Source organism: Zalophus californianus, chromosome 6 (assembly GCF_009762305.2).
Source record: "Zalophus californianus isolate mZalCal1 chromosome 6, mZalCal1.pri.v2, whole genome shotgun sequence".
Lineage (NCBI taxonomy): Eukaryota > Metazoa > Chordata > Mammalia > Carnivora > Otariidae > Zalophus > Zalophus californianus.
This window is the reverse complement of record NC_045600.1, coordinates 79516782-79537105: the sequence shown is the minus strand read 5'-3', so window position 1 is coordinate 79537105 and position 20324 is coordinate 79516782. Positions and strand designations below refer to the sequence as shown.

At 44.5% G+C, this 20324-nt stretch overlaps 1 protein-coding gene across 9 annotated transcripts in view; it reads left to right on the top strand.

Moving 5' to 3' along the window:
• Window positions 1-5463: 5463 nt before the first annotated feature.
• The window catches only part of MEIS2 (Meis homeobox 2), a 203187-nt gene continuing 188326 nt past the window's right edge, over window positions 5464-20324 (top strand). For 4 of the 9 annotated variants that reach the window (XM_027570458.1, XM_027570456.1, XM_027570463.1 and 1 more), the window contains exons 1-6: window positions 5464-5742; window positions 6964-7196; window positions 8816-8957; window positions 9670-9720; window positions 10699-10749; window positions 11549-11698. In XM_027570458.1, the coding sequence (XP_027426259.1) occupies window positions 5731-5742; window positions 6964-7196; window positions 8816-8957; window positions 9670-9720; window positions 10699-10749; window positions 11549-11698 (639 nt within the window). In that variant the 5' untranslated portion in view covers window positions 5464-5730. Of the gene's footprint in view, window positions 5743-5970; window positions 6003-6047; window positions 6304-6963; window positions 7197-8815; window positions 8958-9669; window positions 9721-10698; window positions 10750-11548; window positions 11699-20324 lie in introns of those variants that run through there. The other 5 variants (XM_027570460.1, XM_027570462.2, XM_027570457.2 and 2 more) reach the window with 5 other exon arrangements.

Sequence of the window (20324 nt, the reverse complement as noted above, 5' to 3'; positions counted from 1 at the left end):
AAATACTCCAATTCAAAACATTAACTAAAGTTACAAATAAGATTAAGGTTGGATTTATTTGCTCCTCTAGCAAGCCGTCAATTATTCTAACTATTGTAAGAAGACAAAAAGGATTTAAACCCAGCGATTTTAATACACAGATTAACACTTCAGACCTCGCAGTTCTGAGGAATATGGAGTTATCTGTGCTGAGGACCTATAACTTTCCGGGGGGCGGGGGGGGGGGAGATGAAACAGGCACATAGGCGTTTTAAAGAAAGTGGGCAAATTCACCTAAAATAGAGTCTAGGTTCATAAATGCTCATTTCAAATTAAGTACTCTCCATGAAGCCAATGCCCTTTAAATTGGGTAACTGTAGTGGGATTCATTTATTCTTTTTAAATTTTAAATGTTACCTATAATAGCATTCCATGTTGAAACAAAAAAGAAAAGGAGAAAAAGAAAAGAAGCAGTTCTCAGAAGTCTTAGGGATGCTTCAATAAGAAAGAAGTGATTAAAAACAGACTAGACTCTTAAATTTGAGAGGCCCCCATTCCCCCCCTCCTATTCACCCCCACCCGATCAGGTCCCCTCCCTTTCACCTCTTTTTTTATGCAGTGCCCCACCCCCACTCCAAAGCTAAGTAGCAGATTTGGGATTCTGAAGAAAAATAGGTTTCAGCATCCATATTTGTTCTGGGGCACTTGTAAAATGCGATTTGTAGAGGGTCTTTAGCCTTCTGATTGTCTTTGAATTGTTTTTACTGAAACAGATCTTTTGCAGTTAATGAGTCCCCACGCAGCTGGACAGCTCCTCTCGGACACTGAGAACTCTAACCCCAAAATGACCCCAATTTGACACCGCAAGATGAAATTTTACCGCCTGTTAAAACCATTTCCAGCCTGGGCAAAAGGAACTGACTGTTGACGGAGGTGTGTGCCGCCTCCTGCGACCCCCATCTCGTGCCTGTCTCTTGGGCCTGCCCCACCTACTTTTCCTTCACCCCAAATGTGGAAGAACAGATGAGCCTCGCAGCCTGGATGGGGGTGCAGAGGCTTGAGACGGGAGCATCAGGAACGTAATATCAGGCTAGAAATCAGAAAGTGTGTGTACCCCACCGCTTTGGAATCGCTTCTATCGGACTGGCAAAATTGGAGGAGGTTGGGGGAGATCCGGAAGTTCTTAAATGTTTTTCAGCTCTGTTAATAAAACATCAGCAAGTTGGTGATTAAAAGTAATAATTTTTTAATTCATCAGATTGGCCAAGAACTGACACCCTGAATCACCTCCAACTTGATCTTGTGTGTAATCTGCACTGCGATGCTATTTTACATTTGCAGTTTCATAAATGACATGCAACTAGGTAAGTGAAATCTCTTAAGTTGCGTGAAATTCGGGGTTCTCCCCTTAGGCAATTGGTGAATTTTTAAATGATGCAGATTTTCCTCCATTAGGGCTTCATTTTTAACGCACTTCTTAACTGAAGTCTCTGGAGTTAAAGATGATTCTGGTGTGTTTTTTTTCTTTGACTCTATCTTAAAATGTCCTATTTCTCTCTCCCTCCTACATCAACCAGATTGTCCCTGTAGTTTGCTTTAATGTATTCAATACAATGCAGAAGAAGTTACAGAATATTAGAAAGTAAGAAAGAAAGGAGTTCAGGTTAAAATGATTAAAACACATGAAAATCAAGTTTAAGCTTTTTTTTTTCTTTTGTAAAACCCAAGATTGTTATGGAATTATCAACCTATTATTAGTTTAACAAATGTTTGAAAATACAGAAATCATCAATCGCTTTGAATTGTTTTTACTCGGATGCACTTCCATGTAAGAAGTTTATGTATTTTTTAATACTAGTGAAGTTTTCCTAAATAAATGCTGTGGGGGATGCTAACTCACTTCACAGTACCACTATGAAAAAAAGCGGTGGTAAAAGCAGCAGAAGGTAGAAACGTTGCATGTTTAAACTCTGCAATGTAGAGGTTTGATTCGAAGTTGATCTTCTACAAAAGGAGCGTTTATCAAGGAAACCGAATTTCTTTTTTAAAAGAGAAGTAATTGGCACTTACTATATACAGGCTATTTAAAACAACAATAACCCTATTGGCGACAATACATACGTAATATTGAAAATATGAACAACTGGAAGAATAAAAACTAAAAATCACTATAAACTTCTCAGCTAGCGGCGCTGAACTGGGAACTCGGATCCAGATTTCAAGATCTCTAGTAGAAAACGCTCCGCAGGCGAGACCAGACTGTTATCTTTCTCTCATCCTTCCCACCCCGGCTAAACTGAATTCACGTAACTGCCGCTTGAAATAAAATTCTGCAAGACAACTTTTTTACTTTTGCGTCTTCTTTCCTTTTCTACTCACCTTTTCTTAAATGTCGACGAGAAACTCAGCAACAAATAAGGAGGATGCTTTTAATCTTGGAGTTCTTCTAGGGAAAAAATAGGAAGGGGACGGACCCTCCCCACAACCTGCCCGTTTCATACCCGTTGGATCATACAGGCTTGAAGCCCGGCGTGAAAGTGCTGGAAGTCTGGTCTAGACTCTCCTCTCCGAAGCTCCGAGTGCCCGGCCGTCCCTGCTCTGGTCAAATGGGCAAAGACCTCGCAGTCCGCAGCCCCGCTCCCTGGCGTCGCCCTACCCTCGCTTCTGCCAGCCCCTCCGCACTATCTTTATATGTGAGGGCCGATTTCCCGCAGACATCATTGTTATGATGGCTCATTTAATCAAACTGTTTAATTGCTCTGGTAATCACTATCATCATCACAGGTGCTCAATCATTCATTATTTTTGGAGGGCTTTATTGACCTCCGGAGCTCATTCCCCAGCCCTATTAAAACGGGGCCAAATTTCTCCGACTTAGCTTGGAGTCTCAGCAGGCTGCGATCTAAGCTCAGTTGAGTGTTGCCTGAAAGCTTACAGTGAAGCAGAGAAGATGGAAAGCCCCCCCCCCCCCGCCGCGCGCGCCCCAAGCTCATCTGCGCGTCTCTCTCTCTCTCTCTCTCTCTCTCTCTCTCTCTCACACACACACACACACACACACACACACACACACACACACACACACACACCACTTTATTTTCCTTGTGTTTCCCATCCCCCGGGAAGTCGGGTCAAAGTCGCGCTCAGAGAATACCCTACTTTCTACTCTCCAGTAAGAATTCAAAGTTGGAGAGGCAATCGGCTGTTGAACAGTCTGTTTTCGATTCTCTGGCCAGGGACCATGAACCGGACAAGAGCGAGGAGCTAGGGAGAGAGGGTGCTCTGGGAGCACGCAGGGCCGGACTGCTGGGCAGGCGGGAGCCGGGGGCCAGAGGGGGCAGCTGCGCCGCGCGCGCAGGGTGACCATAACTCCGCCCCCAGCTCCAGGCTCGGAGTGATTGACGCATGGCCACCGGGAAACCCTCGGCGTAGAGGTGAGGCTGGGTGCAGCTCCCACCAGGGATTGAGTGAGACGCCGGCCAGAACTACTTTCTACACAAACCATGTAGGATATTTACCTTCCTCCCCACCCCACTCTCCTTTTCCTTTTTGGAAAAGTTCATTCGGAGTCGGCCCGTCTTCCCCATGCCGCGGAATTGCCCGGTACAATTAACACAACCGTTAGCTGGCGTTACCACGCTCCGGCCTCTGCACTCTGGACCACCACAACAAAGGTGGGCAGGGAATACCGGCCAATTCTCCTTGCAAGGCATCTTATCTCTCTCCCTCCCTCTCTCTCCCGTGCTTCCCAGCTCTAAGTGAGAACCACTTCGGAGGCGCACACTAGAGGCGCGCGCGGGCGCGCGCGCGCACACACACACACACACATACACACACACACACACACCCTTTTGGCGACATCAGACAACATCAAACACCCAAACGACTCCTCTCCACTTCCTCCCTCCCAATTCCACCGCGGCCCCCAGAGACTCTTCCAGGGTGGCCCTGTCCACACCGCTAGGAGAGAGTGCTGTCTGAGTTAAGCTGATCTCTTCTTGTCCTGGAAAAATTAAATGTTGACAACAAGGGTGCTGGATGTGCACAAGGAAGAAAGTACCGCTTGCAAAAAAAAAAAAACAACAACAGCTATAGCTCCGCAGTAGTACGGTTTGCAGAGCCTGCTGCCCCTGGATGTTAGCAGAAAGCCTTCAGGGGCGCAGTAATCCGCTGGCAGAGGAGTGGGGGCCCGCGAAATTAAAAGGAACAAAAGCAAGAGCGCCATGCCAAACGTCCCCGACACGACCCCATTAGGCTTGAGCCCGGTGTAATGAGAAAATGAACTAGAAGTTAAGTTTGCAAAAAAAAATATAAGATCTGAGTCTGTACCGTACTTTCCCTGTGGTTTCCTGCAGTTTTCCTCTCTGCGCTCTCCCTGTCCTCTTCATTCTCTCCCTCTTTCCTCGCTCGCGCGCGCCCGCCCTCATACGCGCGCCCCCGTTCGCGCGCGCGCACCACACACACACACACACACACACACACACACACACACTCACTCCTCTTCCTCCGGCTGCCCCCCCTCCATTCCCTCCCCCCGCCGCCCCCCTCCCCGGCCGTCCCCGCTGAGCAGCAGGCTCGCTGATTTGCTCGGGTCTGCCAGGCTCCTACCTCCCCTCCCCCCCACCCCCTCCTCCCCCGCCCCCCCAGTCGGGGCCGTCCGATCGCACTCGCTGCATATCAGAGGCTCGGCGCGGCGCGCTCCTCCTCGCTCCCGCTCCCCACTCCCGGGATGTGTCTCCGCCGTACGACGGGCTATGGCCACCACGACTTCCGGGTTCCGTCATTTCGTTCTCCCGCCGCCGACCCGCGCCGCCAAACTGAGGCTCTTCTATAAGCCAGGCAGCAGCCAACCTGCCAACACCTACTGACACTCACTCATCTCCCAGAGAGAGAAAGAGAGCGCGAGAGAGCGAGCGCGAGAGAGCGAGCGCGAGTGAGAGCGAGCGAGCGAGAAAGAGAGAGAGGGAGAGACAAAATACCTACCAGGAAAGGGGGGGAGGAAGTCCAATTTTTGCAAACTATTCATTTTTTTCTTGATTTTTCCCCTCTGCTTTCTTTGAACGATACTTTAAAGAGAGAGGATCATATTATAGATACCGCGGGGGCCAAGCTAAAAGAGGGGGGGGAGGGGGGAGGAAAAAATTCAAGAAGCAGAAACCCCTCGCGGAGTTTTACTGGAAGAAAAAAAACGGGTCTGAAAGATTCCTCCTCTTCATCATCATCAACCATCATTCATTCACTACCTTGACATTCCGGGCTTTGATTGACAGCTGGAGTGGCAAAAAGCCATGAAACACGACAGTTCGGTTACATGTGGGCTGCTGACGGGCCGCTCGTAACCTTCAGTTCGGGGGCTTGACAATTTTTTTTCTTCTTTTTCTTCTTTTTCTTTTCTTTCTTTTTTTTTTTTTTTTTCCAACTGAGGGGAAGAGAAGAGAAAGAGGGGGAAAGGAGGACCGAAAAGGAGGAGGAGGGGAGGGGGGAGGAGGAGGAGGTGGAGGAGGAGGAGGAAGATCAGGAGGAGGAGGAAGAAGAGGAAAAAAGAGAAAAAGAAGAAATATCACAGAAAAAAAAAACTCTTCGTTGTCTTGCCTGGGCTTTTTTTTTTTCCCCTAAAAATAACATATTGGAGAATTGGGAGAAGTCTTTTTGGTTTGGAAAAAAAAAAAGGAATCTTCAGCCTAGATCACTTTCTTATCCGGACTGGGATATTAAATATACGACACATCCAGGAGTTTATTGGAGCGCAGACTGATGGCGCAAAGGGTAGGTTTAAATCTCCAACACTTACCTAGATATAAATCCTCTCCTAAGAGGGGCCTGTCCCGATGCCTTCTCTCCCTTCAACGCTGCTGCTGCTCGCTGCTTGATGATGGCGGCCAGTATTTAAAAAAATAGCAGCAAAATTATTCATCGGCTTTCCCCCCCGTGCCTCTGCGTGTGTGCGAGTGTGTGTGTGCGTGCGTGTGTGCGTGTCTGGGCGCGCGTGTTCCAGCGCTGTGCGAGCGGGCGGGCGGCGAGTGCGTGTGAGTGGTGTGTGTGCGTGTGCAATTGTTACACGCTTTCGCCTCGCTCCAGCTTTTACCCCAGCAGCGCGATTCCCCCGGTTCTCCTGCTGCCGCCGCTGCCGCTGCTGCGCCGCTGCCGCCGCTGCTCCCGCGGCTCGGGGCGGGCACGGGCTGCGTAGGAGCCGCCGCCGCCGCCGGGGCCGCCGCTGGGGCCGCGCTGCCGCAGCCGCTGCGCCGCCGCCTAGACTAGCCTGGGCTGCTTGTTTTGTCTCTGAAATTGACAAGGACGCAGGGAATCCGCTGCTAAATAATGTTTCTGGTAACTTTCACGTTATTCCCCCCTCCCCTCCGCTCCCTGCCCCCGGGGAGGCACTGGCCCCAGTATTCCCTCGTCCTCGGCGTTCTCCTCCTGATTATTAGCGTTTTTCTTCTCTTTATTTTGTTTCATTTCGCCTTTTGATTTATTGGATCCTCGGGAGGAGGTGAAGGGGGGTTAGGGGTGGGATCCTGGGCTTCCTCCTCACACTAACTCCACTTCTCCCTCGGTTGGCTCGCTACGGTTCTGCTGCCTCCGGCCCGAGCGGGACCTCCCGGCGCCCCCTCAGTCCCTGGCCTCACTGCCCTCCTCTCCCTACTCTAAACGCTGCTCTTGGTTCATACTTTTTCATTTTAAATTTTAAAAACATTTCCCCCCGCAACTTTCAACTCGTTGTTTCGGCTTGTTTGGTTTCTGTGTGTTCAACTCGTGCTCGGTACTTTTCTCCTTTCTGACTTTGTTTTTATTTCTCCCTCTCTCTCTCTCTCTCTCTCTCCCCCCTGCCTGCTCCCTCTTCCCTTCGTCTTTCTCCCCCGCTTCCCCCCCCACCTCTATTCCTTTTCTCACTTCTCTCCTTGCTTTTTTCTCCCATCTTCTTTTTCTCTTCCCCCTCGGCTCTCCCTCACCTCCCGTGCCCCCCTCCCCCTTGCCGGGTTCCGACAGTACGATGAGCTGCCCCATTACGGCGGGATGGACGGAGTAGGGGTGCCTGCTTCCATGTACGGAGACCCTCATGCGCCGCGGCCGATTCCTCCGGTTCACCACCTGAACCACGGGCCGCCGCTCCACGCCACGCAGCACTACGGCGCGCACGCCCCGCACCCCAATGTCATGCCGGCCAGCATGGGATCCGCTGTCAACGACGCCTTGAAGCGGGACAAGGACGCGATCTATGGGTAAACCAACCCCCCTCCTCCCGACCCGGCATACTGTTTGTGAGTGCGAGTGTGTGTTCGTCTCTGTGGGGGTTTAGGGGATGGTCGACTAAGTGGGGAGTTATTTCTGCGGGGGAGGGGGGTGGGAACCGCTTGCCTTCAGAAAGGACAGAGAAGGGGGCCTGCTCTTCTTCGCCTTAAGTGTAAGTCCCCGAAAGATAAAGCTTCCTCCACCCCCATGGCCCGGTCACTCCGGACCCCACAGCCCAGAGTGACTGAGTCCTGAGAATCTTGCCAGGGCCTTCTCCCCAAGGATGGGATTCCTGGCCAAAGGACGCAGAACTGGTCCTTCCAGGCCCCCCTAACAGAGGCCTTGACGAAGGAGAAAGTTTCCTGCCGATGAGGAGCAACTTTGGGTGGTTTTTTTTTTTTTTTTTGGTTTGTTTTTGTTTTTGTTTTGTTTTGTTTTGTTTTTCCTCTTCTGTTTCCTACCGAGAGTCTGGGAGTCACTAAATGCAGCTTGAGCTGGGATCAGGGCTGCTTCTGTCGGCCAGGAAGTCCTAATCACCCACTTCTTAATTCTCTGTAAATAAAGGGGTAGACCTTGAAGTGCAGCGGGGTGGAAGGGACTGTGGCTTGCATAGAGCTAGCTGCTCTTAGGAGGAGTGAGGGAGATGGCTGGAAATTCCATATTTTATATTCTGAGGGAACTCGGAGAGGGTTGGAGGTGCACGGTCCAAAAGTGTACCACTGGTGCTCTCCCAGTTGAGAGGAGGTGGGGAAGGCGGCGGTTTGCCGAGGGGAGGGGACGGTTGGTAAACGGCAACTGAGCCTGAAGCCAGAGGCCGCAAGCATCCCGAAGTGTAGCTAAGCCGCCCGGAGGAACACAAAGGGCAGACGCGCACGCACACTTCCAAGTTTTAACACTCGATTTATTTATTTTTGCCTGCTGGAGAAATGTGGTCTTTGGAAGGAAGCTCTTGGGCGTTTAACATTCCTATTATTTTGGCCCCCACACACGGGCTTTACTAGAAGTAAAGCAAACAAGTTTATAAGGCAAGGGGGTGAAGAGGTTGGAAGAGCACTCTCTCCGATTTAGGTTTAGGAAATATCACTTCGGATATATATATAATATATATATATATTATATATATATAGTGAAGCCTTCGGCCTCCTTCGAAATAACCATTAATATGGAGAGTTAAAGCATTTTTTTTTTTTTAAATTTCAGAGAGTGTTCCTTTCTTGAGAGGTCAGGACTGGGTATCAGGGGGTTGGTTCCGCGGCCTCTGTAAGTGTGGGGATTGCGTCTGGATCAACTCCGGGCTCCAGACTGACTGAGCTGCTTGGATGTTTCATTACTTACAACTGAGGCTTTTCTTACTTGGCGGGCTGAAGTGGCCAGGGGCTTCTCCGACTAGATCCGAGGGACTCCTGAGCTGAGGGAAAGGGCCAGGCCGTTTTTCCTTTCTGTTTCTGGCCCAGGCTCGGCTGGCTAAGGAAGGGTTGTAAAGTGTGATGCGTGCCTGTTTTATTAAAGAAGGAATCCGAACCCTCCAAACTTGTTGATTACAGTTCTTGCTCCTTCCCCTCTGCACCCCGTCTCCGTGTGTGTGTCTCTGCGTGGCGCTGCCCGTTAGGCACCCGTTGTTTCCTCTGTTAGCTCTGGTCTTTGAGAAGTGCGAGCTGGCGACCTGCACTCCCCGGGAACCCGGAGTGGCCGGCGGAGACGTCTGCTCCTCCGACTCCTTCAATGAGGACATCGCGGTCTTCGCCAAGCAGGTCCAACCTTCTTGACCCACTCACCCTCCTGCAGACCCTCACTCCTCCTCCCCTTTCCTCCGAGCTTTACATGAAAGAGGAGGAAAAGGCCGGGACACCCGATCTGTTCCTCTGGCCCAGTTCGTGCTCTTTGCCTCCTCCCCATCCCTGAGCCTGGAGGCGAATTGGAAGCGGAGATAAATATGGGTGTTTGTTTTTCCCCCCAGCCAGGAATACAGGGGCTCGACCCTCGAATTAAAGTTGACCTGCTCCTAATCTGGGGCTTGGCCTTTTCCCCCGCCTGAAGCTACTTGAACAAGTATTGGGGATAGGGGCTGTGAGGGACCCGAGAGTGCCTGGGAGGGAAGGAAGCTGGGCGCCTCATGGGGCGGTCTACGCGGGGCGCTAAGGTGAGGGAGGCTGAGAGCCACAGCCCCTTAGACAGCTGGATGAGGGGGTACTCAGGCCCAGAGAACGGCCCTGAGTTCCCAGCAACAGCTTAGCAGTTCCAGGTGCCCCTTAATGGGGCTAGGAGTGGAAGGCCCCAGTACTTTTTCAACCGAACCCACTAATTTAAGGCATTAGTTTGGTTCGTGTATTTTACGAAAGCCCCTCTCCTCTTCTCCGCCACTGCCCTTCCACCGTACCCATTCAGATGGTTTAGTCCGTGACAGCGTTTTTCTTCTTTTAAGTTGGGGCGGTCATTCATGTTGACTTTCCCTGCTTCTTACAGGTTCGCGCTGAAAAGCCACTTTTTTCCTCAAATCCAGAGCTGGACAATTTGGTAAGGCTCACCGTTTCTTGCCTCTCCCCAGCCTGCTCCCCCACCCCACCCCACCTTGCCTAGAAGCACCCACTTTCCCCCCTGGAGCTCCGGGGAGTTGGAGCAGAGTCCTCTTTTGAAGCTCAAGAGCGACAGGGAGGAAGAGGGAACAGCTTAGAGCCCCTGCATGGGCGATGGGAGGTGAGGGGTGGAATGGACGTCAGGGAAAGTGGAGGCCAGGGAGCAGCAGGCGGGGACACAGCGCCCAGAGTGTGAGCAGGGGATGAGTCCCAGGTCTCGCCCCGGGAGCGAGGCTGCGAGAAGTGAGTTATTTCCTCTGTTTGCCAGGGTAGGCAGCCGAACCCCCGGCAGCTCACCCGAAGGAAGTAACCGCGGGCTCAGCAGCAGCGGAGGGCGGGCGGGGAGATGGGGGGAGGGAGGTATGGGGCAGGCGGGCGCAGGCCACTTTTAGGTGCGATTCTTTTGCTAATTTGCACAATTTCAATATTAAAAGTACTTAAATCCGCTTTCAAAGGCCTTGCTTCACCATTCATCTTGAGTATTTCCTTCTTCAGTAAGGACGGATTTCGCAGGGTGTGCTGTTCTAAAAAGCTTTCTCTCTCCGAAGAAGCGGATTTTTTTTTTTTTTTTTTTTTTTTAATTTGGCCTGAGGTCGAGAGAGGGGACGGTTAAAGACTCAGGCGGAGAAAGAAGGCCTGGCCCTAGGAAAGCAGTCCTTACAAATAGCTCAGTGAACACAGGGGGCAAAGATACTAGATGCTTCGGCTCAGGTTGAGTCAGATTCCTACCCCGTGGCCAATGAGGCAGAGATGATCAGTAATCACTTGGTTTTTCTGACGATTTCTTGATGTGTGGGTTTTGCCTGGCCACTTGCCGGCGTCTTCTCCCCAGCTCAGTTCCCTCACCACCACCCCCCACCCCCAACTCAGGACTTCTGAGTCACAGAGCCTTAACTCCACACTCAAACTTTTCTTTCAGATGATACAAGCAATACAAGTACTAAGGTTTCATCTTTTGGAGTTAGAAAAGGTAAGCAGGAAATGACACTCCCCATTTTGATTTAGCCACTTTCCTTTCTCAGTTGAGTTGGGATGTCTTTAACAAAACTTCCAGTCTGAGGGATTGAGCACCTGGAGGCTTTGAGCAACTTGTTACCATGTCCTTCCTTCGAATTGCTGCTCAACCCAGAGGCTCAGAGGATGGGTGAATTAGGACAGCCCTGCCTGCTCCCCTGTCCCACCCCCTCGCGCCTCTCCCCCAGGCATTCAGGATTATTTTGAAATGCAGCAAACCATTTGTGTTACTGGACATTCAGCCTGCTTGCGTCTCTATTAGCTTAGCTCACCCTCAGACCAGAGTGAGTGTTAGGTGCAAGCAGAGGGAATCATCCTCGCTGGGGTGTCTTTACATTGCTCTGCAGCTCAATCACTGTCCCCTGGAAACATGCAAAACTCTTAGCTTATTGAATCGCAAATGCCAATGCTATTCCCAGTTCCAGCGTTCTAACGTTTTGATGTTATCATCAAATCGGATTTTCCCCCTTGGACTCCCAGTCTGAGCCCAGTTATTTCCAGTCCTGTTTCTTCTCTCTTTATTGTAACTTGTTGCTCAGGGAAGTCTCTGGAGAATAATATCTGCTGCAACAATTGCTCTATTGTTTCCTTGCCTTCAAGTATTACACCCATTAATTAGAGTTAGTTTGGAAGACATTGCACTGTTGCTCTTTCCAAATGTAACCTTGTAACCTGATTTTTTACCCTTTAAAAATGAAACAAAACAATAACAACAACAATATGAGCTGAACCCTCCACCATGACCCTCCTTTTAGGTCCACGAACTGTGTGATAACTTCTGCCATCGGTACATTAGCTGTTTGAAGGGGAAGATGCCCATCGACCTTGTCATTGATGAAAGAGACGGCAGCTCCAAGTCAGATCATGAAGAACTTTCAGGCTCCTCTACAAATCTCGCTGACCATGTAAGTCTGAGAGCCCTTTGGCATTCTTTTGAGACCACTGGGTAAAGCATTAAAAAAAAAAAAAAAAAAAAAAAAAAAAAAAAAAAAAAAAACGTGTTGTAACATTTAGCTAAGCTTAAACTTAGTTTTCTTTTTAAATGATCTGGTCTCTTTGGGGGTCTTTTCTCCCTTTGTCACTACCTCTGCCATACCCTTCATCTTCGTTTGCCCTTTCCTGGCCCCTCTCCTTATTTATGTGGAGAACCAAAGAAACCAGGGAGTTGATAGAGTGATTTGTGCTCTTAATGTGTAAAGTTTCCTGGATTTGGTGGCTTGAGTGTTAGCAAATTGTCTGTTTGATATGGTGACTGCTGCCTTTTCTGCTTTCTCAGCTCTGTGTAATCAGTGCAGCCTGGACAGAGGGGCAAGTCAGCTAGCTGGACAGGGTGGGGGAGAGAGAGAACTAGACAAGAGGAACCGGGGAGGGAGGGCCGATTTCCCAGTCTCTCACAGAGATGACAGTCCTGAGAATTATTGGCAATCTTGCATTGCATTAGAAATAAAAGAAGGAGTGAACACATTACAATTCTCTGAGCTCTTGCTCTATAGAAACTTATTGTCAGTATATGGACTTATTGCCAAGTGCCTGAAGCATCTTCATAATAAAAGACAGTAACTTTGATGAAACAGTTATTAACAATGTATTACAGAAAGCTGAAGGGAATTGCGATTGAGTAACCATAGGTTCGTGGTTGAATTTTAACACTTAAACAGTTGGTGAATGAAGACAGAATATAGTAAGGAGTGACTGTGTATGTCAGGCCAGGATGGGAGATTTCTTTCTATTCTTTGTTTTTAATCCTATTTTGGAACCGATTTAGGGAGTCTGATGCTAAAAAGAAAAGAAAAGAAAAGAAAAGAGAAAGAAAGAAAGAAAGAAAGAAAGAAAGAAAGAAAGAAAGAAAGAAAGAAAGAAAGAAAGAGAAAGAAAGCATATGTAGTGGGACTGAAAATTTGAAAAAGAAGCAAAGAAAGATTGCAGCTGGTAGGAAAGGCAAGAGTGGGGAGGTTAAAGAGTGGGTGTGAACAGCAGTTTATTTATAGGAACTCAAGCCGGGGGCAGGGGACAGGGTGTCTATAGATTATATTCAATTGAGCTTACAACCTAAGTGATATAGGCTATAGTCTAATAACTTGCTGGCTGAAATATTAACTTACACTTTGTGGAGTTAAACAGGTTTCGAGGCTTGAAGGCAGTTTTTATCATTACCACCAGCTCTCCCCCCCCCATTCCTGGGTGTTAAGAGGAATGGGTTGAGATGCCTTGAGAATAAACCTTCTGTGAGGGTCTTTATCTCCCCCCACCCTCCAAAATAAAGTTTTGAAAATATGCAGTCATTTTAATTTTGATTATGAGCCTTTGTACTGTATGGAAAGCCAGCCTAAGAACAAAAGTTAAAAAAAAAAAAAAAGGAAAGAAAACCTCAGTCTTGGTTGTCTAGTTCTGATACAGAATAAATACTATGGCATTGAAAGCTCGTGTGGCTATCTTTACTCTTGGCTTTTTCCATCATGATGGGGGGAACTTTGAGGGGCTCTTTTGTATTTGAGTGTATTAACTGAAATCAAAAGGTTGCAGCAAGCAGCTATGGAAAGTTTACTTGGTGATATGTGGCTATATGATGTGTGGTTGTTGTCCACAAGGCATGACACTCCCTTAGAAATATTTGTTGTTGTTGTAATTTATTTGTTTATTTTCATTGCTTCCTGTTTCTCAATTCAAATGCAGCCTGCAATGTTGGGGGAATGAGAAGGAATCTAGTTACATGCTTTGTAGGATGAGAGGTTCACAGTTATCTGCAGCCAAAAAACGTTTCTCATGACATTTCCAGGGGTCTCGACTACTTGGTTTTCTAGAATAGTTTCTTGGCAACTGTTTTTCAAGTGGATGTACGTAACTAGAACATGCCGATGTTTACATAGAAGAGAGAAGATAAACTCGGCTGTTCAGAGTATTGGCTGATATACAGTGCCAATTTATGAAACTATTGTAATATTTAAATTACACTCAAAAAGGAAGTGGTACCTAAGAGGATAGCGCTTTAATAATTTAACAATCATCAGCTTTGGATAAAAGAGTCAACTGTAACATTTGTTGCTCTTCTTCAGGCCCCCAATCAAGTAAAGATGACAACTGATTTATTTTGAACCCATGAGGGCTTGCCACCTCATTGGGCATCATAATTTAAAGCCTTTTATTTCCTAGAGATCTGAACTATAACATTTTTACTTTAGCCCCCTGCTATTTGTTTTGAAAGGAAGCACTAATTTGTTCCACCAGGCACACCGAGTGGGAAATGGCGAGATTTGCTGCAGATTTGAATTTTATGCGGGAGGGGAGAGAAAACCTTGTAGAGTTTTCACCATTTTTGATATTTTTGTACCAGAAGTACATTGGTTATATTCATTTCCAAGCATCCCTCTACAAAATGAATTCTCTTACGTGTCTGCCTCTTCTGCAAGTACACCCTCCCTTCACCCTCCCCCCCCACCAAAAAAGGGGAAAATACCCCAGAACTACTACCTGAAAAGTGGTATGAGTGGGACATTTTCAGCATGTAAATGTGCCCAATTTGAATCTCCAGGTTTATTTTTTCATTTGCTTTGATATGCATATTTAATACATTGCCCCAGGCTGGATCTCATTTGGTGCACGCTGGTGCAGGGGTGATGATGAGCCACTTCAGAAGGACTGAGACAGCGTGTTGTTTTCTCTGTTTTATCTGTTGGCCCACTATTCTGATCTACTGCGCTTCCTCATGGTTTTATTTGCACATGAAATGCCGAGAGCATTTCAACTTATTGGCTATGAATAATGACAGCTAAAAAAGAAGTGTAGTTTAATTTGTTGTGTGCCAAGGTTTCTCTTGTGGAGGTGACAGTTTGTGACAGCTGTTTGACGCCCCCAAAACACAGACACCTCTATACTTATTAAGTGGTATCAAGCTGCAGTGTGTGTGTGTGTGTGTGTGTGTGTGTGTGTTTAAGGAAGGATCAGGCAAGGAGAGAGAGATAGTGAAAGAGAGAAAAGAAAGAATAAGTGCATAATTTTGTATAGTGGAAAGCAGAGAGAAAAGCGTCAGGAACAAAATATTAGGTGCCAAAATAGACTTCTATTATAGGAAAAATTTCAAAATAAAACTGAAGGAAAGTAATTGCTACAAATATCTTGAAAGCAAGTATTTTTGGCAGGCTTTTAAGAATGAGTTTTATATACTATTACACAGTAAATCAGCTGTTGTCATGCTGATTTCACATTGTGTAATTTTATGTAAATAATCTGATGTAACATTGATAAAAAAACAACCCGGGTGTCCTAACCTTTTGTACGGTATGTTCATTAAAGATACTGAACTCGTTCATTTATTATCGACATTTACATGATGGGCATGATGATAGAAGGAGGTTTGGAATTAAATAGAAAATAAAATTGCAACATTGGCTCCGATTTTGTTGTTTTTAGTAAATTCATAATGAATGCTTACATTTTTGAATTATAACATAGTTTATTTTATATTATTAAACATCAGAGTAATTGTTATAGGTGGGAAACAACTATTACAGTATTCTTTGGAATATTGGGAAGAAGAAAATAAGATGGTGAAAGGAAATAGAACTCTATTTTCCAGCTGCAATTTGTGTTAAGTTTCCCAGACATTCAAATTTATTATGTTAAAATAAACATGTCAAGAAACCAATTCTTCAAAAAAAACTTTCAACTTGAAAACTCTTGTGGAATATTCATGCTTTTCCTAGTCTATAGTATTTCTAAATAATAGGTGATATCCACATTTTCTGCTTTACATAATTTTAGATCTAGTGCAGACAAATAAAATATATCTTTACGTTTACATTTAAAGATATCACATATCTTTAGATCAACATTAGATAAATGAAATATATCTGTTTGAAATACATTCTCTGAGCCAAGCTCTATTTGCCTGAAGTGCATACAGTTATTATTTCTAATTAATGTTCATAAGGAACTCGTCTTATTTATTAATTTTTTGGATGAATTAAGTATAGGGAATAAAATACAACTTCATCTGTTAATAGTTAATGACAGGTGCTTTAAAATTGACTAGCTCTGATAATATGATTAATAAAAGAAAAAAAATTTCTATGTTGCTATGTTGTGTAATTTAACTGAAGACATGCTGTTGTTTTCTTTTGCATCTCTGAATATGTCAAGTTTATTTATCTGTGTACAGCGTCTAAAAATGGGTTAAGAACCTTGTCCCTGACAGAATACAGGCAAGTGTCTAGAGGTAAAATCTATTAGTACCTGGAAAGTTAGCAGGGATTAGGCAGCGAGGAAAGGGATAGGTTTAAGTGATTGGTCTATAGGATATCAAGGGGGAAATAATGGGATTTGATAATAATATTAATAATACAAATGATTTATTTTATCAGATAGTTTCTTAAGTTCTAGGATAGGATTAGACTTTGTGGTGTGTTATCCAACGTCTCCAGGGACCCATTCCGGGAAAGTTCTACCTCTGAGTTCTTTTTACCAACTCAACATGGCGGGGGTCATGGGTTTTCTGTTGTTACTGTTGTGTAGCTTCAGAAGGTTGATAGCTCCTCTGTCAATTTCCCATTCAAAATAATTATATTATTTAAATCACTTCAGTTGTGCCGTTGAAGTATGTTTTCAGTGTAACTGTGATGAGATGAAATTAAACAAACACTTGACAACTACTGACACTCACTATCAGATTAAAATTTTGATACTTTAAAAATTGATTTCCTGTTTTTTTTCAGACTGAATGTTTTATGGGATATCCCAACACAATTCAGAGTTACAGGAGACATTTTATAATGTGATGCTATACCAACAAAACAAGAAATTTCTATTTTTTCTGAGTTAAATAGAGGAATCCATTTTTCTTTTTAATTTTTGGAATTCATTTTTGGAATTTGCAAGAGTACTTGCCACTTCTTTGAGAGTTACTCACATATTAATTCCCAAAGCTCAATAGAGGGTGGAAGCAGGGAGATGAGGGAAAGACCCCAGCTCTATTTACATTTTTAAAGAGTGAGTCCATGTTCTGAAAGCCTGTGTGGTTCTCCTGAGTTCTTATGTCAACTTTAGAATAATGAAGTTGAAATTCCAACATTTTTTCAAACCATACAATTAACATTTTTAACTTTTGTAGGCTTGAATACCTCATGATAGAAGTCCTCATCTTATTTTAAAAAATAACTTCTGCACAATGTTAATTAGGAACTAAAACATCATAAAGTCATAGGAAATATTTACCTATTAATTATGTGTACTGATGCAAGCATATCTTGCCTTTGTTGTTTAAACATATCGAGTCAGATTAGTTTTGCATGCTTCATTTGCTGGTTAAAATATCTTTATATATGTTTACTATTGCTTTCTACCTACAAGCACATTTTCCGAATTAGTCTACTGTATTGTTCAAGTTCATATAAAAATTTTGGCTTGTTGTTATATATCACATGTTAGTTGTATAGGTTCTGGAAAATCAAATGCTTATTTTAAAGCATGTTTTTAATAATAGAAATAAGAAGTAGAAGTGACCTTAGGGATTATCTTGCCTAAGTTCTTAATTTTAAAGAGCTAGAGGAAGCAAGTCCCAGGGAAATGAAGTTCATCACTTCATGTGCTTAAGGCCATGTGATCTGTAAGAGGTGGCACCCTGGTATCTTAATTCGAATCCAGTGCTCTCTCTCCTACACCACATCAATCGAATCATCTTTTCACTCGGGGTCATGAAGAGTTTTAGATAGAACTTTGTGTAGTGTGGCTTTTTCTTTCCCCCTTGAAGCCTAGTACATTTTACTTCACCACTCAGTTTTGCTTTTAGTTAGAAATGCGCCTACATTTTACTCCATTGTCTTTTTGCAATGGAAGAACCATGAATTTTGTGGAATCATTTAAACAGGGCAATACCACTAATTCACCAGGACTTACTATTTTCCTATGGGCAGGTCCCCACAGGAATGCCATAGGGGTGTAAAATGTTACAATTTCCACCGTATCTGCAACCTCAACAAAAGAGGCCTGCATATGTTTTGCTTCCTATGCCCAGAGACTCCTTTCCTATCTGTGCTCTTTCCTAGATTTAGCAAAATTCAATGATGGTGCTAAATCATTTTTTTTTAATTTCAAGGGAGAAAACACTGGCAGAATTGTGTTTTCTAGGGAAAGCTGTGTGTAAATGAGAAACAGAGGAGAGCAGCAGAATGATCTCCTGTGGTCTCACCACTACAAGCTCTCCCCATCTTGTCTCATGCTTTTATATTAATTACAACTTGCATTATCAGCTGTGAGTCTGTAGCCCAGCAAATAGAAAATACTGCCCCTGGAGACCTAGCTTCTTGTATCTATTTTCCATCTCCTTCTATTGTGTTCCACTCAGTATTCACTGCTTTTCTCCTGCTAACACTGCTCTTTAACGCAATTACGTAAGAGCAAGAAGAGTACCATATTTGACTCCCAATTATTAAAGCCACTGGGAATAGAAACATGTTCACTCCTTGCCCTCGGGTGTCTTCAGGATACTTGGGTTGAAGAACAGGACATATAGAGTGCAGTGCATCTACCTGAGTGCTCACCCACACACGTGCACTCGGAGAGCATTTCTCTTTATTTTCTACATACCTCATGTGTTGTACATGCTTTCATACGCCACTTTGGTTTCAAGATACACTAAACTTCTGCATATAATTTGGCAGAAAGCCAGGCAGTTATTCTTGAAGGATGTAAACTTGGAAACTATCTAGGGAGGGGGAAAAAAAAAAGAAGAAAGAGGTTGTGATACAAACAAATATTTCAGTCTAAGAAAAAAAGCCCAGCATTATGGGTAAGGGATTATATTTTATCTACCCATGTAGGTTGTAATTTTTTATGACTAGGAAGGTAGCAATTTTTTATTGACCAGATTATCAGCATTTGTCTTTGTATATGATTGAGTCAGCATGGTCTAGCTGGATAGGAACAACTTTGGGGTAACTCCTCAGCCCTGAAGCCCCAGAGAGATCCATCTGTTTTTCCTACTTTGAAGTTAGATGAATGCCAGGGTTACTCCTTAGTTTGTGTCAATCTCTCAAACAAGGTCATAATACTTGAGACACTCTGTGGAAATAAACATCTTATGACACTTGTTGGGGACAGCATTTTTGAGGATGTGGAGGAGAAGAGAGAAGAGACAGGGGCATGGTATGTTAAATAGTGAACAGGAGCAAATTTTAGGACGGCTGAAAACCAAAGATCCACCTCACTTAGAGGACTCAGTTGCTTTTAAAGTAATATTTGTTTATGTGGCTTATTTTTTACCCCTTTAGTTTAGAACCCCCCCCCTCCAGAAAACCACTGAAAGAAGTACACTAAATTGTAAATTAATGAGGTCTGTCTTTAAAAAACTCAGTACAGGTTTGACTGAGAGGGACAAACCAGTATTTTCAGTTGCAGAAAGTCCTTTTGAGCAGTCGCTTCAAGTCACTCTAGTGCCCAAATAGAAAGACTTGCTTCATTTGAATGATTATATAATAGTTGTTGGATGACATTTACCTTAAAACATAGTTGAGATGTTAGTAGTTAATTATTGTAATTTTCATGAGGGATAAGGAGCTTTTACAGCAGCCTGTTTAATAAAAAGCCTGCAGTGCATAAAATTAACATCACTTGCTGTATACACTGAAAAGTTTAGCCTAGGTGAATGTGGTTCAGTTATTTCATTTTCTGAAAGAAGGCTCTAGCCAGTGTTATTGTAGGACTAAACTCATGCCATGCTATTCTTTCTTTTTCTTTCTTTCTTTCTTTTTCTTCCTTCCTTCCTTCTTTCCTTCCTTCCTTTTTCTTTCTTTTTCTTTCTTTCCTTTCTTTCACGTAATCCTTCTAGCTCTTTATCTGATTAGCATCCGGCAAACAGCTGACGCGAAGAGGCTGCAAAGCTTGAAGAGCCCCTGTATTCTGTTTGCCTTTAGCTTGAAACTCTTGGAGTGGTTTCTAACTTAGATAAAAAGAGAAATCACAGGCATGACTTTGTCTTAATAGAGGCAGCACAGAACCTTGATTTTCATTTTATTTGACTCCGTTCCCTAATCTCCTTTCTAAAACATAACCTTTGGAGATCTAAACCTGTGCTGTACTTAGAGTCACAAGATTTCTGCTTCGGGTTTTCCCTTTGAATCAGTTGCTAGCCTGATGGCAGTGCCAGTAGCATTATTTGATACAGATATTACTGATCTATAGAGCTTTGGGTCATTTCATCATCTCTCAGAAATGCTAGATATTAATTTGTAGTCAGTTTGTAGCGGACCCTGTAGGGGGCGGGGGAAGGTTGTTTTTGGTTGTTGTTGTTCCAAATAAGTATAGTCCCTTATTTTGTCTCACCATGGTTTTTTATTTTATTTTGATAAAATTTTATATTCTGTATATACAATAGAGTTGATGTAGAAGAAAATGAAAGACTTTTTTTTTTCTGGATAAACTATATGTAATGACAACATAGCAAGATTGCTTTCAGATGGTCAAGATGTTTGCATGTTGCCCATAGGCATGTCTAAATCCTTATTTACCAATTCTTGTGAGGATAAATCTTGTACTTTGAGA